This window comes from Leptopilina heterotoma, unplaced genomic scaffold (assembly GCF_015476425.1).
Source record: "Leptopilina heterotoma isolate Lh14 unplaced genomic scaffold, ASM1547642v1 Lhet_15, whole genome shotgun sequence".
NCBI lineage: Eukaryota > Metazoa > Arthropoda > Insecta > Hymenoptera > Figitidae > Leptopilina > Leptopilina heterotoma.
In genome coordinates, this window is record NW_025110867.1 from 2140576 (window position 1) to 2155700 (window position 15125).

At 28.3% G+C, this 15125-nt stretch overlaps 1 protein-coding gene and 1 long non-coding RNA gene across 4 annotated transcripts; one reads left to right on the plus strand and one right to left on the minus strand.

Moving 5' to 3' along the window:
* Positions 1–241: 241 nt before the first annotated feature.
* LOC122498446 lies at positions 242–2478 on the plus strand. Of its 3 annotated transcripts, none has more exons than XR_006301230.1 (6): positions 242–372; positions 765–916; positions 1003–1238; positions 1349–1695; positions 2095–2184; positions 2255–2478. It is a non-coding gene; the product is annotated as an uncharacterized LOC122498446 (long non-coding RNA). The 3 variants fall into 3 exon arrangements; XR_006301228.1 differs by having other exon boundaries at positions 251–603; XR_006301229.1 differs by lacking the exon at positions 1349–1695 and having other exon boundaries at positions 251–603.
* Positions 2479–4824: 2346 nt separating this feature from the next.
* Positions 4825–12059, minus strand: LOC122498380. The gene is made up of 4 exons (XM_043606073.1): positions 11976–12059; positions 9227–11675; positions 8775–9031; positions 4825–4842 (listed from the first exon to the last, which is right to left on the minus strand). Exons 1-4 carry the CDS (start codon positions 12057–12059, stop codon positions 4825–4827), a joined length of 2808 nt encoding a protein of 935 aa, XP_043462008.1.
* Positions 12060–15125: the final 3066 nt, after the last annotated feature.

A 15125-nucleotide genomic window follows, 5' to 3' on the forward strand; every position in this document is an offset into this window, starting at 1 on the left:
TGTTTAAAATACTTATCAGAAATTGATAATCGTCAGCTCTATAACTAAATAGTTTATTTGGGTAAAAAGCGATGTTGATTTTAAGAGAAGTTGAGTTCCTTATAAGAGAAAAAATTCTATTTTTTCTATAAATAACATATCAGAATATATCAGATATCAGAATATATCAGATATCAGAATATATCAGATATCAGAAAGTCATAGATCTGGCTGATTTTAAAAAGAAGTTGACAGAGAGGATTCGCAATAAACGTGCAAATGTTGATAGAAATCAATCTAAATAATTCAGTTGTTGCCATATAATTGCTGCAATTATATGTGTAGCATGAAGAGAACGCAAGCGTATAATTTGCAAAATATATTCTAAAGATAGTAAGTGAGCTTTCATAATTATTTACTACATTGTCACTGTTATACTCGAACAAAAAAGAAAAGCAATGGAGAGATTATTGAAACTTGTAAAGTGGGTTCCGAATAACATTCGTGAAAGTATTTATCCTCTGATTTTCATAAACTGGCTGTCAATCTTTGGCTTCAGTGGATACCCCTTAGGCGGTACGAAATATAATAAATTCCGTTCCATTCCGGTGATAATATTTTTAGGTATGTTCTGCAAAATTATCTGCAAATGGCTCCACTAAATAATAATAATTTATTAATGACTAACAAAAAACAACTTATGTTCATTCTTTATTGATTTTGTAATTATTTGATTGTATAATTATTATTATTAATTTTTATTATTAATTTTATTCTTATTACAGGTATTCTTTGTTTGATGATTTGTGACGTTTTTCACGGATTACAGTCTGATGATCTCTCGATAAGCTCATTTGCATATGTTTTCGAAGGAGTATCTGTCATTGACACAATAGTAATATTTGCTGCTCACATAAACGGTTGGTTTAATTTTAAGGTACGTGATAATAATTTTAAGACGAAATTCAAGCATATGTTAAAAGTTCCTACAAGAATTGTAATTTGTGCCTTTCAAATTAATAGAAGTTGAACGATCTTTATAAAAGTATGATGGAACTGAATGATGCGACTAGAAATTTTGGCTCCAAGGAAAATTATAGTACAACTTTTAAAAGTCTGCTAGGATGGATATTTGCCTTTTTATGTTTAGGCTTCATGACAGAAATTTGTATATATAAACAATGGTAATTGTTTGGAATACATTTTTCGGTGTTCTACTTTCCAACAGTTATAGATTTGAATATACACTCAAATATCAAGTACGTATATTTATGGTATTTTAAAATCACAAAGCAACTGAAAATAATTTACAAGTTTTTTAGAAACATGTTATTTAAGAATTAAATAATTTTTTTATTTTATGTAACAGATTCATTGCTATTAAAATCAAATTCTTAAACAACTTGCTGATAGAAAAGTTTGAGAAAAATTCAAATGGATCAATCTTACATGATCAGTTAGCATCGCAATGTCGGCATATTATTATGGAATGTTTTATTTATTATACTCTCTAAATCTGAATATGTGTCACTTATTCTGAGTGAAATTTCACTTATTATAAGTGTATATGCACTTATTGATCGAGAAGACGAGTACAAATAATATGTGAATTTTCACATATTCAGATTTAGAGAGTATGCATGTTTACTAAAATTTATTAAAAGCGCTTTAAGATTTTTTCTCATTGTCGCGCCATGTTGTCAAATCGAGAAGCAGGTAAATATATAATGTTAAATTTTAAATAATTTATTCTACAAAAAAAAAATTTACAAGTTTATTGATAAATTTAAAAAAAAATTTATTTTAGAGCGATGAGATAATAAAAACTCTGTCTAAATTAGCAAATTACAAAATAAACAAATCACTTGTAATAGAGGTAATAAAAATGTTCGGAATCAAAGCAAAAGTAAATTACATAATTGGTATTTAGCATCTTAATTATGATATTGCAAATAACTAAGAAGTGACTACACCAAAACATTAGAAGTAAAAATAATTTTCTGGCACTGATGCTGAATAAATAGAAGCATTATATATATTTATTTAATTATAATAATTTAAATTAATATTTTAATGTCCTAGTCATTAATGCTAATAATTGTTTCAATTTATTAGATGGATGACTTACGCCAACGATTAACACAATTGCCAATAATTTTTTCAATTTTTGGATTTCAAAAATTGGGAATGGCATTTATAGAGAAGGTAATAACATAATTTGATTTAATTTAGCTTTCGATTTAATTGTAAATTATATAAGTCATGTTTCATATAGTTTGCAGTAACTTGCACTACAATTTTTGGTTGCATACAATATACTTAAAAAAGTGTAAATGGATTTTGAACTTAACGATACTCTATTTTGGTTGACTAGAATATATGATGGACAAAAATAATAGTGGTCGAGCAGGTGGAAGCAAATTTTAATTTTCACCAGGTGAAAAATGATAGGCAGAAATGATAAGAAATTTTCTGTTTTCGTTTATTCTTTTCTCAAATAAATTCTTACAACTTTAAAAAGTTAAAATATTTCAAATTACAATAATGAATGTTTCAACATGACTTAAAAAATATTTGTAATGAGTTCTGCCATAAATTAATATGCTTTTGAAGACCAAAAAGACATATGAACATTGAGGGACACCACTGACATTTTTGAAAGATTTCACTGATAATTTTTTTTTAATAGTGTGAGAATAAAATCAGCTTATAAATTACAATCCAGTATCAAATCTTCATTAACTGCATATAAAGAGTAAATTTAACGCAAATTTATTAAAAATAAAATAATAAGCTGCAAGAAACAGAATTTTGAGGGGACACCACTGACAAGGGACACCACTGACATTTTGCTTCATTTCTCAATTTCGAAAAAGAAATACTTTATTTTTAAGTTAAAGTCGGTGCGGTTTTTAAAGTACGTGTAATAACTGAAAATGAGATACAATAATATTTAAAAAATATTAATATTATGAACAATTTTTTTATGGGGACACCACTGACATGGTGTACTCGACAAAGCGATACTTGCTTTCTGCCACCAACCGTACAAGTTATAGATGCGATAGAATGTTGTAATGTTTTTTCTTTAAGAAGCTATACATATCACCAATACTATTAACGCTTAATAAGGCAATTATCTGCACTAGGTTATTTAAATATCAGGCATAATATTCAAAATTTGCGATAATTACTTAAAAATATGAAACTTACGGACAGGCGATTTTGATTTTTTTTCTAGCACTGGATCAAAATTATTCTGCTAGCACAATTACTATATAAAAATATAGACTCTTAGCTGTACAAAATAATTTTTCTGGTACTAAAAATGTGAGAATCAAAATTTTTATTATTAGGTAAAGTTCTGATTTCTTAAGTGCGGACAAGGGACACCACTGACATTTTGCTTCTAATTCTTCTGCCAAATTTTTTCAGAGAATTTTTAGCGACTAAGAATTATTAATTTAAGTAGAAGGAGTGATTAAGAAAATTAATTGACTTCAAAAACTTTTATATATGAACTAGTATTCCAGATTTTTGGGCAGGACATGAAAATGACATTTTAAATTTAATCACCCAAATAATAAGATTATTTAAATGAGGGTTAAAATGATTGAACATATTAACTCAGCTAGGGTACTGTGGATGATCTTTACGAGAAAAATATTATGCCAAAACCATTTAACAAAAAAATTCATTTATCCGAAATTTCGTTTGTTGTAATTTTCAAAATTTACGAATTATTTTTTAATATTTTAATCCAAGTTTCAGAAATATCATTTGTCCTAAAATAGGAATAAAATTTTTAAATACTTTTCCCACCTCTGTAATATTTTAAGACAAAAATGAAATTTCTGAGACTTGCATTATGTGTTAAAAAATAGTTGGGAAATTTAAAAAATATGTCATATGGGAATTAGGTTAAAAATTCTTTAAATCATGTAAATATTCGAGTAAATAAAATTTAGGTAAATGAAAATGTTTTAACATTTAAATATAATATAGAAAAATGAAATTTTGCAACTTTTCAAGGGTGAAATAAGAAAATAAATAAATTTATAAATTAATGTAAGTGGTTAATTATTAATCATTAATTATATTTATTTAATTAAAACCAATAATGGTTTTATAATGATTTATAGTTAGGTATATTAATGATTTCACTGGGTTACAAAAAAATAGACAAGTCGTGTTTATTTAAAATTTTCTGTGTTTATTCAAAGTTTAGATGTCACTGAATAAGAATGTACCAGAAAAAATTTTTTTCATTCGGTCATTCTCATACAAAACGAGACTAAAGTTTCCAAAAAATAGCATTTTTAGCACTTTTTGAGGCAGTGTAACAAGAAAACGCAACATGATAAAAATCTCTACAAGAGCTTAAATAAAAGCTTAAACCTTCAAGTTTAAGGCTCAGAACTGAAAAGTACTTTAATAATCACTGGAAACCTGCAGTCGCTATCTGAACTTTCAATAAACACAGGAAAATTTAAATAAACACGACATGACCATTTTCATTATCATCGAACAATTGAAATGATTTGTCTGGGAATGTAAAAAATCTGCTAAATTTTGAAAACTGAGAATTTTCTCATACTTTTCATTCATTTTCACAATTTTTTGACAATACTCGATTCATATCTCAAAATGTACTACATTTTAACAGTTCACAGCTTGTTAAAATTCTCATTTTTCAAAATTTGACAAATTTTCTTAATTTTAAAAAACTTACAGTAAAAGGCGTTTCATTTTATTTTACATTTAGTTTAATATGTACTGTTTCTTGTGAAAATGATGTATTTTATTAATTTTAGAATAAATATGACTATACTTTTAAAACTTGGATTATGTGTATATTTGTGGCTGTGAATAAAATAAAACGATGTATATTTGATTGAGATAATTTTTTTTATGTATTTATTAATACTCTCCTTATTCTCAACAATATCCTTTCAATTCTTTTTTTCATTTTGCATTTCTTTTATTTTGACCCCTAAAAATTTCAAATTATTTAAGAATAAATTATATTTCAATACTTATCTCAAGAAATATATTATATTATTTTAGTTAAATATTATATTTAATTAACTCAGCTAGGATACTGTGGATGATATTTCCGAGAAAAATATTATGCCAATATTGAACCCACGAATAAAAAATATCATTTGGGAATTTATTTCTACTTAAATTCCTAAGTAAAATCCCATGTAAATCCCCACGTAGGAAACCACATGGAATCCTACGTGGTATTCCACATGGTTTCCTTAGTAATGTTAAAGATTACTGTCGCTCCTATACTTTCACCGCTAGGTGGCGAAAGTGACTTCTCTCGCTGTTGAGACGATTCTGGAAGTATATAAAAGCTGAGAACCTGTAGCAGAGAGGACGTGTTTCAAATGATCGTTTTTTTACTTTTTTGATGACTTGTAACACTAATACTATTTATTATTTAATTTTTTATTAAATAATTTTTAATCCTTTGAAAATTTCTTCATTGGATCTTTAATAAAATACTATGTGATGTCTCATTAAATCCTAGGTGAAATCTTGCATGAAATCCTATGTCAATTCCCATATAAAATCCTATGTGAAATCCCTTGTAAAATTCCAAGTGGATTCCCATGTAGGGATATTCAATAAGGCGGATAATGTTTTTCACATGGGATTTGGTTTAGGATTTGACATGGGAAAATAATTATAAATAAATGATACTGTTTTTCACTTGGGGATTGACTTGGGAAAATAATTATAAATAAATGATACCCATGTCTATTCCTAACTAAAATCCTGTCTCAATTTCCCATATGGTTTGACTTGGGAAACCACATGGTAAACCACGTGGTTTCCTTCACGGAAGTAGGGTTTTACATGGTTTTTGACATAGGATCCCATGTGGTTTCCCATGTGGTTTCCCATATGGGGATTTTCAATAGGGTGTGACTAAATTTTATGGTTTTTAAAGTTTAATATTTTCTCCATTTTGTTTAACTTAATCAACAATTAGAAAAATTGATTTTGAAAATAGGAGGAGTTTGTTTATTACTTTTATTGGTTTAAATCATTCATTTTTTCTTAGGGGGTTGGTATTATATGTTTTATTTTTCAAATATTAATTAGATTCTCCATTTTGTTTAACTAAACCAACAAACAACAAATATAATAATTGCTTTTTGAAAATAGGAGTTCGAATGTCAGCCTCGCCATTTGTCGTGACAAATGCGCGGCGATATATCAGTAGTATTCTAAACAGCAAGCACTTTAGCATATTGGGTCGAACGCTGCCAGGGGAAATCTGCTTTGTTGTGTAATTTTTATAGTTACCCACACTATTTACATTTAATTAGAATTTTAATAATTATTAATAAATTAGTGTTATAATCAATGAAAATTGACTTATTTAACAATTCTTTATTAATATTAAGGGTCTTCTCTGTTGATCTATATTTATTCACTTTAAAAATTGGCTAAAATAGAGAAGAAGAAAAATGTGACACGCATCACTACACTTTTATGATTGTTATTTATTATTTATTAAAATTATTGTATAAATCTACTCTATATCTAACTATTTCATCATATTTATGCATATTTCGTACTTTTCTACTCAAATTAACAAGTATTTTATGAAAGAACCAAAAGTGCACCGAAAGTGCACCTAGCTGGGTTCACTTTTGATTAATCGAATCAAGCCACTCGGGATGCGAGTGGTTTGAAAGTTTCTTTAATTTTTCTTTTTTATTAAATTTATTTCACTTTATTTATTACCTGTGGTACGTGAACATAATTTCAATATCAACGATAAAATTCACATCAACCATGCAAAACCAGAAAATATGAAGTTTAATTTAGAGGGTTACAATGGTTTGAAAAAATAACACTTTTCTATTGACAAATGCTGGTTTACACAATGTTGCTGACAAGAAATACAAAATAATTCCATTGTAAATCAATAAAATTGACAAAATTAATTGAAAATATATGTATGATTTGAAGAATAATCCATCCCAGTAAAAAAAAAAGTATTCAGAATAGAGAAAAAGTATTGGTGGAGACGTTCGGTGAATGCGTTTTCGCGACAAAACCGTATTGGTGGGTTACGGTGAATACATTTTGCTTACCGTGAATACATTTTTTTTAAACTCTCGTTTTAAAGATTCATAAGCAAAGTTGAGAATATTTATAAAGAGCGTAAGTGACCTGAAGTATAAAAATGACGATTGCGAGAAGGAAATAAGAAATTTTGAGAAAAAATGAAAAATTAAATGTGACAAACCTACAACGTATGATGATGAAAAGGAACATTGACGATACCGACAGAAACTTGAGAAATCCAAGTAAATGTATGTGAAACAGTAAGTTCCGCCGGTAACGTCAAAGTTCCTTTTAATCATCATACGTTGTAGGCACAGAAAAGCATATGGTAATTGATCAACATTTGACAATCTGTTTGTCACATTTAATTTTTCGTTTTTTCTCAAAATTTCTTATTTCCTTCTCGCAATAGTCATTTTTATACTTCAGCTCACTTACGCTCTTTATAAATATTCTCAACTTTGCTTAGGAATCTTTAAATCGAAAGTTTAAAAAAAAAAGTATTCACGGTAAGCAAAATGTATTCACCGTAACCCACCAATACGGTTTTGTCGCGAAAACGCATTCACCGAACGTCTCCACCAATACTTTTTCTCTATTCTGAATACTTTTTTTTTACTGGGATATTATCAGGGACTCTTAAGACAATATATGAATATTCTACGTTCTCTATGAAAATTTTCATAATTATGTGCAATAAAAAAACATGAAAATTGATAGAAACATTGTTTATTTGTACACAAACACGTGATATTTATCACATTTGACAAAACTCATTTCTGTCAAAAGTTCTGCGGAGGTGTCCACAACAGAACCATGCCCACAATCGAACCTCTTCCCCTATTGATTAACATTTTATTTCAGAAAAATTAAATAATAAATAAAATTCAGTGTAACATTAAGTTAACATTTTTTTGTATAGATTCACTTTTTCACTCATTTATTTATTGAGAATAAGTCCATAGGGCTAAAAGTCCTTCAAGAAACAAAGTACATAGAGTATAATTGCAGAAATCAAGCAAATGAATATAAAAATAAATAACACTTTCATTTGAAGGCTGTAAGAGAGGAAAGTAACTATAAACTATTGTTAAAAATAATATACATTTTAGAAGAAAAACTTCAATTCTATGCACACAAATAATATAATTGCGGGACTTATTGTTGGAGTATAGTACATTTAACAATTAGTTTATTCAATATGTGGAATCGCAATAATTATTGATATAAGATTGTAGATTATTAGAACGCAGCAAACGGAAATAATGTGCAAAAAAAATTTGATATATTTCATTGTAGCTCAAGTCAATATTGTAATCTTTGTTGAATTTAATAATTCTTTGTATATCGGCAGCAACAAATGAATCAACGTCGTTGATTTTACGCAAACCGGATTTTCTCAAAACAAAAGTGTAATTATTTAACTTACTATTGCGGTATTCTTTCAAATTTATTCTAAAACGACCTGCTTCTTTATGAAAGAAGTGTATTTTATCACCAAACTTAAATTTAATAGTAGCATTGACAAGCTTTTTAGTATACTCGTTGCTTATAAATTTATGTTTGAGAATGGTAGAACAATTTCTCTCAACTCTGACAGAAAAATATAATTTATTATCAATACTACCATGAACATTGTCTTTAATTTGTTTTATAATTATTGTCGAATTAACGTAATTTATAAATATCTTTAAGAACAATACGTCACCATATCCTAAAGCATCGAAAGTATATTGCAGTTCGGGTGTATGTGCTTTTTCACCCAAAATATTACTCGTCTCATTCTGGATATTGTATAAACCATCATTTTTCAAAAGAAAATAGTTAGAGTTTCCTAGACTATGATATCCAGGTAAATTCAGCTTCAGTCTGCTTGGTTCTGAATGATAGAAGTAAATTGTATCGCCCGAGAAGAATTTGTGAACTTCATCTATAAGACTTTTATTGTTCTCAGTGATGCCTGAAAATTCATGTTTAATAATAACATTACCATTTCTTTCTAAACTTATCAAAAAATATAGTTCATTCGAAAAACGATGATGAATATCACGCTTGTTTTGTTTTAAAGTTATTGTCGAATCGTCGAAATTTATATATATTATAAAGAACAGTTCGTCATCAAAACCTAAAGCATTAATAACATGTCGTCGTGTACCTTTATAAGCAATTTTATTTTCCTTCATATCGTAAACTGAATTTTTGCTTAAAGAATATAAACCGTCAGTGGTCAAAACAAATGAATTCTTCTCTTCTACGCTATTATATTCGGGTAAATTGAATTTCAGTCTTCTTGGTTCTCGGTGGTAGCAATTAATTTTATCACCCGGAGAGAATTTGTGAACTTTATTTAACAGACTTTTATTCTTCTCCGTATCGCCTGAAAATTCATGTTTAAAAATAACATCACCATCTCTTTCTAAACTTATCGAAAAATAAAGTTCATTCCAAAAAACTCCATGAATGTTATGTTTGATTTGTTTCATAGTTATTGTTGAATCAATGTAGTCGATAAGAATTATCAAGAAGAGTTCGTCACCAAAACCTAGAGCATCAAAAGCATATTGCAATGCAGTTGTGGGCCTATTAAAATAATTTACAGCTTTTTTAACATCAGACTCAGATTTTACTTTTGATTCTGGAATGATTGGATTCAAACCGACATTTGTAACTAGAAAAGTATAACTATTCTCTGCTACTTGATCCTCCCACTCTAAATTTAATTTTAAACGATCTGCATCTTGGTGATAAATAGTAATTTCATCGTTGATTTTAATGACTTGCAAAACTGGAGAAAATGTCTGGTACAGTGAATAATGGCTGCAACTGTATTTCATAATGGACGAATCATTTCGCTTCAAGTTTATCGAAAAGTATTCATCATCGTTTGTCGAATTACCGGAGATTTCATTATGCAATTCTTTTATTCTGAGCGTCATGTCAGAGTATTTTATAAATATGTTTATAAATACGTTGTCATTAACATCTAAGACATCAAAAGAGTAGTGAATCAAGGGCGAAGCTATATCCTCTGGAATATTTCTCACATCAACCTTAATATACGAATAGTTTTTTATAGAATGATATGTTATGTCACTAGCGTAAACATTTTCACCTTTCTTCTCTGCTATATAAACAGAGTAAACACCTGCCGGCAATTCCAAATGCATCATCCAAAAATAAATAGTGTGACATTTGTTATTTAAATACAGACAACAGTTCGTGAGATCAATTGGAGATATTATTTTAAATGCAACTTTTACATAATTAATTTCCATCTCTGTCATCAACATCAGAGGAGAAATTTCTCTCAAATCGCGTTCCTCACTTCTGATACTTAAATCGGTTGGCTTAATACGAGAATCAACGGCAGGCATTACATTCTTTCCGGTTGCAAGTAGTAATTCAAAATCGTAATTCAATAAACTGTGTTCATCAAAATTGATCACTTTCTTCAAAAATGGTAATAAATTTATATCGTACAGATCAAAAAATATTTCCAGAATAGTAGGTACTATATTACTCGGAAAATAAGAAGTTACAACCTGATTGTTAGGCATATGTCGAATTCGGAATTCCCTTAAATTCGTGTCAGTTCCATCATAGCCAAAGAGACTTATAAATAAACTTAACTTTTCTTCATAATTCCACTGCGGGAAGAGTTTTCCATATTGATAACTAAAAATATCGTTTAACTTATATGGCAAGTCTGTATTAACGCGATTATTTTGTTTTCTGAACCTTTGTTGATACATGATTGCAAACATATCATTCCACAAATTGTACGTTTCTCCAAAACTAACATCCGTTTCCTTCCTGTTGTAGTAGTGGGCAAACTGTTGCAATAAGATCCAACTCGATCCTCTTTCAGGTTGTAGAAATGCTTCAATATTATCAGTAACAGATATCCAATGAAAATTGAAATTCGAACATGTTGCTGAATTAAGAACATTGTATTCATTGCATCTTTCTGAGCGTATAAATAAAGATGTTCGATCGATGAATTTTAGGGAAGAAAGAATGTCTTTCTTCTCATAAGTATGGATAGTTGTCAAATAGTCGTAGTACTCAACTACCTCAATTTGATTCAGTAAGCCAACGTACAGACTAGAAGATGATGATTTTAAATTTTCAATGTCTCGCACTGAGAGCAACATTTGTGTATAGTAATTTTCAACGAATCCGTAAACTTGTACTTTTTGGTAAAATTCAGATTCATCCTTTTCTGAAGAATGAAGTGTAACATCATTGGAATCAAACATTGGTAATGGTAACCATTCTCTAGTTTTAATTCTTATCGTTACTGGAACATTGTTAGAAACTGACATCATAGGCACACAATCATAGTATGCTGTATAGGATTTACTAAAATTCGATTTCCCAGCAAGATCCAATATGTTGAATGATCCATCAGGTGCATCAGCAAGACAATAGAAAAATAAGTTTTCTATTGTCGAGGCTGCCTCCACTGACAAACTTATTTTCGATCCTTCTTTAATAATTATTCCAAAATGAGTTTTGTAATGATAGAATTGATTTTGAATGAGATTTTTCGTCCAGGGATCCGAAAATTCTCGAATCAATGGTTTTACGATTCTTGTAGTAACCTAAAAGATATATTTCTTAGTTAGAATACTGTATATTATAAAATAATTTCCGAATATTATAATTTCATTTCGATTTTAAATAATTTCATAACACATTTCCAAAAATCGTTTTCTGCAAAGCAACCTGTTAATAAATAGGTTGCAAATCGTGGATCACGTCTTTATAACTATTAGCAAAGTTTGGCGAAATATAAATAGATTTTACGGATTTCAGGACGTAGTTTAATAAATAATTTATAAATTATAAAGGAGAAATAATCAAAGAATTATTTTTATACAATTTGTAGAATTGCAACTTACGTATGAATTCCATTGAATCCTCTGCTTTGCTATTGATGAAACGACAAGTATTGATAATAACTTTAATAGTAATAAGGTATTCATTATTCACTATTTTAAGAATTAAATAATAACTTCAAAACTTAAGTTTAAAATTTTCTATAATGTCACGTCTTATATAGCAAAATTCTGTTAGATTTCTTGGAAAGTGAGCATTTACATTTTATCAACATTATGGGTATGATTTGACGTTTCAGTAAATAATAAAATCCTAGTAATATTTAAAATTTTCTCTACTGAGAATCTATGAAAATTAATAAAACTATTTGTAGAAACTACGTCAATCGATAGAGACAATCGATTGTCGTCATAAATTTGAAGAATTGATTTTAGATTTTAGAAATTTCTTAGAAATTACATAAGAAAATTAATTATTATAAGAGATCATCTACATCATTTGTTTACTTATCAAATTATACAGCAGTCACGTAGGACAATTCAAACATGAATAAATTTAAATTTGTTAAAAAAAAGTATATGAGGCATTTCACGTCAGAAATATCACGATTTGCAAAGGGTATGCCGATTTTCGCAAAACTTCGTGGGATTATAGTTCTATATAAGAGACTTCTTTCCCCCAAATTTTTTCAAAAAAAATTCTAAATTATTGAAGATGCGCCATTTTGAATTTTAATATTAATTTTATAAAATTTTGAATATCTCGGAATATTGTTTGTGGATTTTTATGAAATTTACACATTTTTCAGGTAAAAGTATGTACTTTAAAATGCAAATAAAGTTAATAAAAAAAATTAATTTTTAAATAAAAAAATTTTTAAAAAATTTTTTAAACAATTTTTTGTTTATTTACTCTCTCTGTTATTAACATATTTGGATTCCTTATGAATTCACCTTTAATTTCATAAAAAAAAATTGATGGAGACTCAACTGGTTCCGGAGATATTGAATTTTTTGTAAAAAATAGTCATAGTCACAGCAGCAATGCACGACTGCGGTAACGTACTACGCGACTTGTGCAATATGGTGCTGTGGCGCGGCGACGCTTTTTCTTACAAAAAATTCAATATCTCCAGAACCAGTTGAGTCTCCTTCAATTTTTTTTTATGAAATTAACGGTGAATTCATAAGGAATCCAAATATGTTAATAACAGAGAAAGTAAATAAAGAAAAAATTGTTTAAAAAATTTTTTTAAACTTTTTTTATTTAAAAATTAATTTTTTTTATTAACTTTATTTGCATTTGAAAGTACATACTTTTACCTGAAAAATGTGTAAATTTCATAAAAATCCATAAACAGTATTTTCCGAGATATTCAAAATTTTATAAAATTAATATTAAAATTCAAAATGGCGTATCTTCAACAATTTTGAATTTTTTTTGAAAAAATTTGGGGGAAAGAAGTCTCTTATATAGAACTATAATCCCACAAAATTTTGCGAAAATCGGCATACCCTTTGCAAATCGTGATATTTCTGACGTGAAATGCCTCATATAAATTACAAAACTGGTTAAAATCTCTTTAATAGTAAGAGAATATTTGTTAAATTACTTATATTAATTTCTAAAATAGACATAAAAATGATAATATTAACAATTTTGAATATTTTTTTATTTAAGGTTTCGAACACCGAAGGTGTAGTAAACTGGAATACCGAGGTACGTATTGAAAAATAATTATTACAAGCTATGTATGTATTTTTTATGTTCGATAATGAATCGACTATTTTTAAATTTTTGAAAATGGAAAGTTCATACGTACAGATCTCCAAGGTATCATTACAAGAGTCACTTTGGAATATTAATAATTAAAAAAGGAACAACTTTTACCCTAACGACTCAGGCAGTAAAAAATCTGACATATTTTCACTTTTACTGCATTACTGAAGAGTATGAAAACCTTATCGATGAAGACTTTGAGAAGACAAACAACAGTAAAAAAGTTTATACAACGACATCCGATTGTGTGCCAATGTTACCAGTATCGTACAACATCGATGTGAAGGTAAAATTAAGAACTACCAATTGGATTGATCTACCTGTTTTGGATACAAAAAATATAACCTACCGTATGTCAGAAGAAGCTGAAAGAGAGTTTTACAAAAGAATAGAAGTTTATGGTTTTGTTGAGAGTTATTATGTACAGATTTTAATGACAGCAAGTGACGTAAAGGCAATGTTAGCAAATAAGTTCAGTTTGTATGCTTCTGTTCAAAATGAAGAGGATATAATAAAATACTACAACTATGTGACAGGTGCGAGTCGATATGTAAATAAAAATGATTCGTACGGACATATTATGGTTGAAAAATATAGAATTTTTGATCAAGTTTATAACAAATATACTGGACTTTATCATGAAAGAAGTATATCATTTGGTAAATCTATAGTAAACAATTTTCTAAATCCTGTTCGAGGATTACGATGGGCTTTAATGCACGAAATTGCACATTATTATGATCTGCCATATTTAGTTAATGGTTTTGCAAATTCCTGGGAGACCTGGACCAACATATTGAGTTCTTTTTATAAGAAAAAGATTTCAGACGAACCCGCATTATATGACTATAATAAGTTAGAAGATAATGAAATTATATCTAATTATCGACAAGGTATTAGTATTAACGGAAATTGGAATAAACAAGAAACAAAGTATGACTTTAGAGACAAATTACAAGTCTTTTTAACATTATTTGGATACGATGGCACTGACAAATCATTTAGAGAATTCAACATTCGCTATTATTCAAAAAAGAATACAGCAAAATACGATGTAATACCAATAATTTTGGAAGTGTTTTTTGATTTGTACAAGATAAATATATTGCCATTTTTAAAGAAAGTTGTGGACTTTAAAACTTATCATTTAGTAAGTGAATTTTTAGAATTACGACTTTTGACCGGTCGTGCTGTAATGCCGGCTATTGATTTCGGCCTAAAACCAACCGACATGAAACTTAGGAGCAGGGAAAGAGACTGGAGATCACATTTACCTTTGATGTTTATGTCTAAAATGAAGAAAAAGTTCGTTGAGGTGATATTTACTATTGAATCCCCAATAGATCTCACTGGTGCTTGTCTGTACTTGAATAACATTTGTCACACTATTGTTGGCAATCGTATGAACATCAAATTATTATCAAACGTGTACT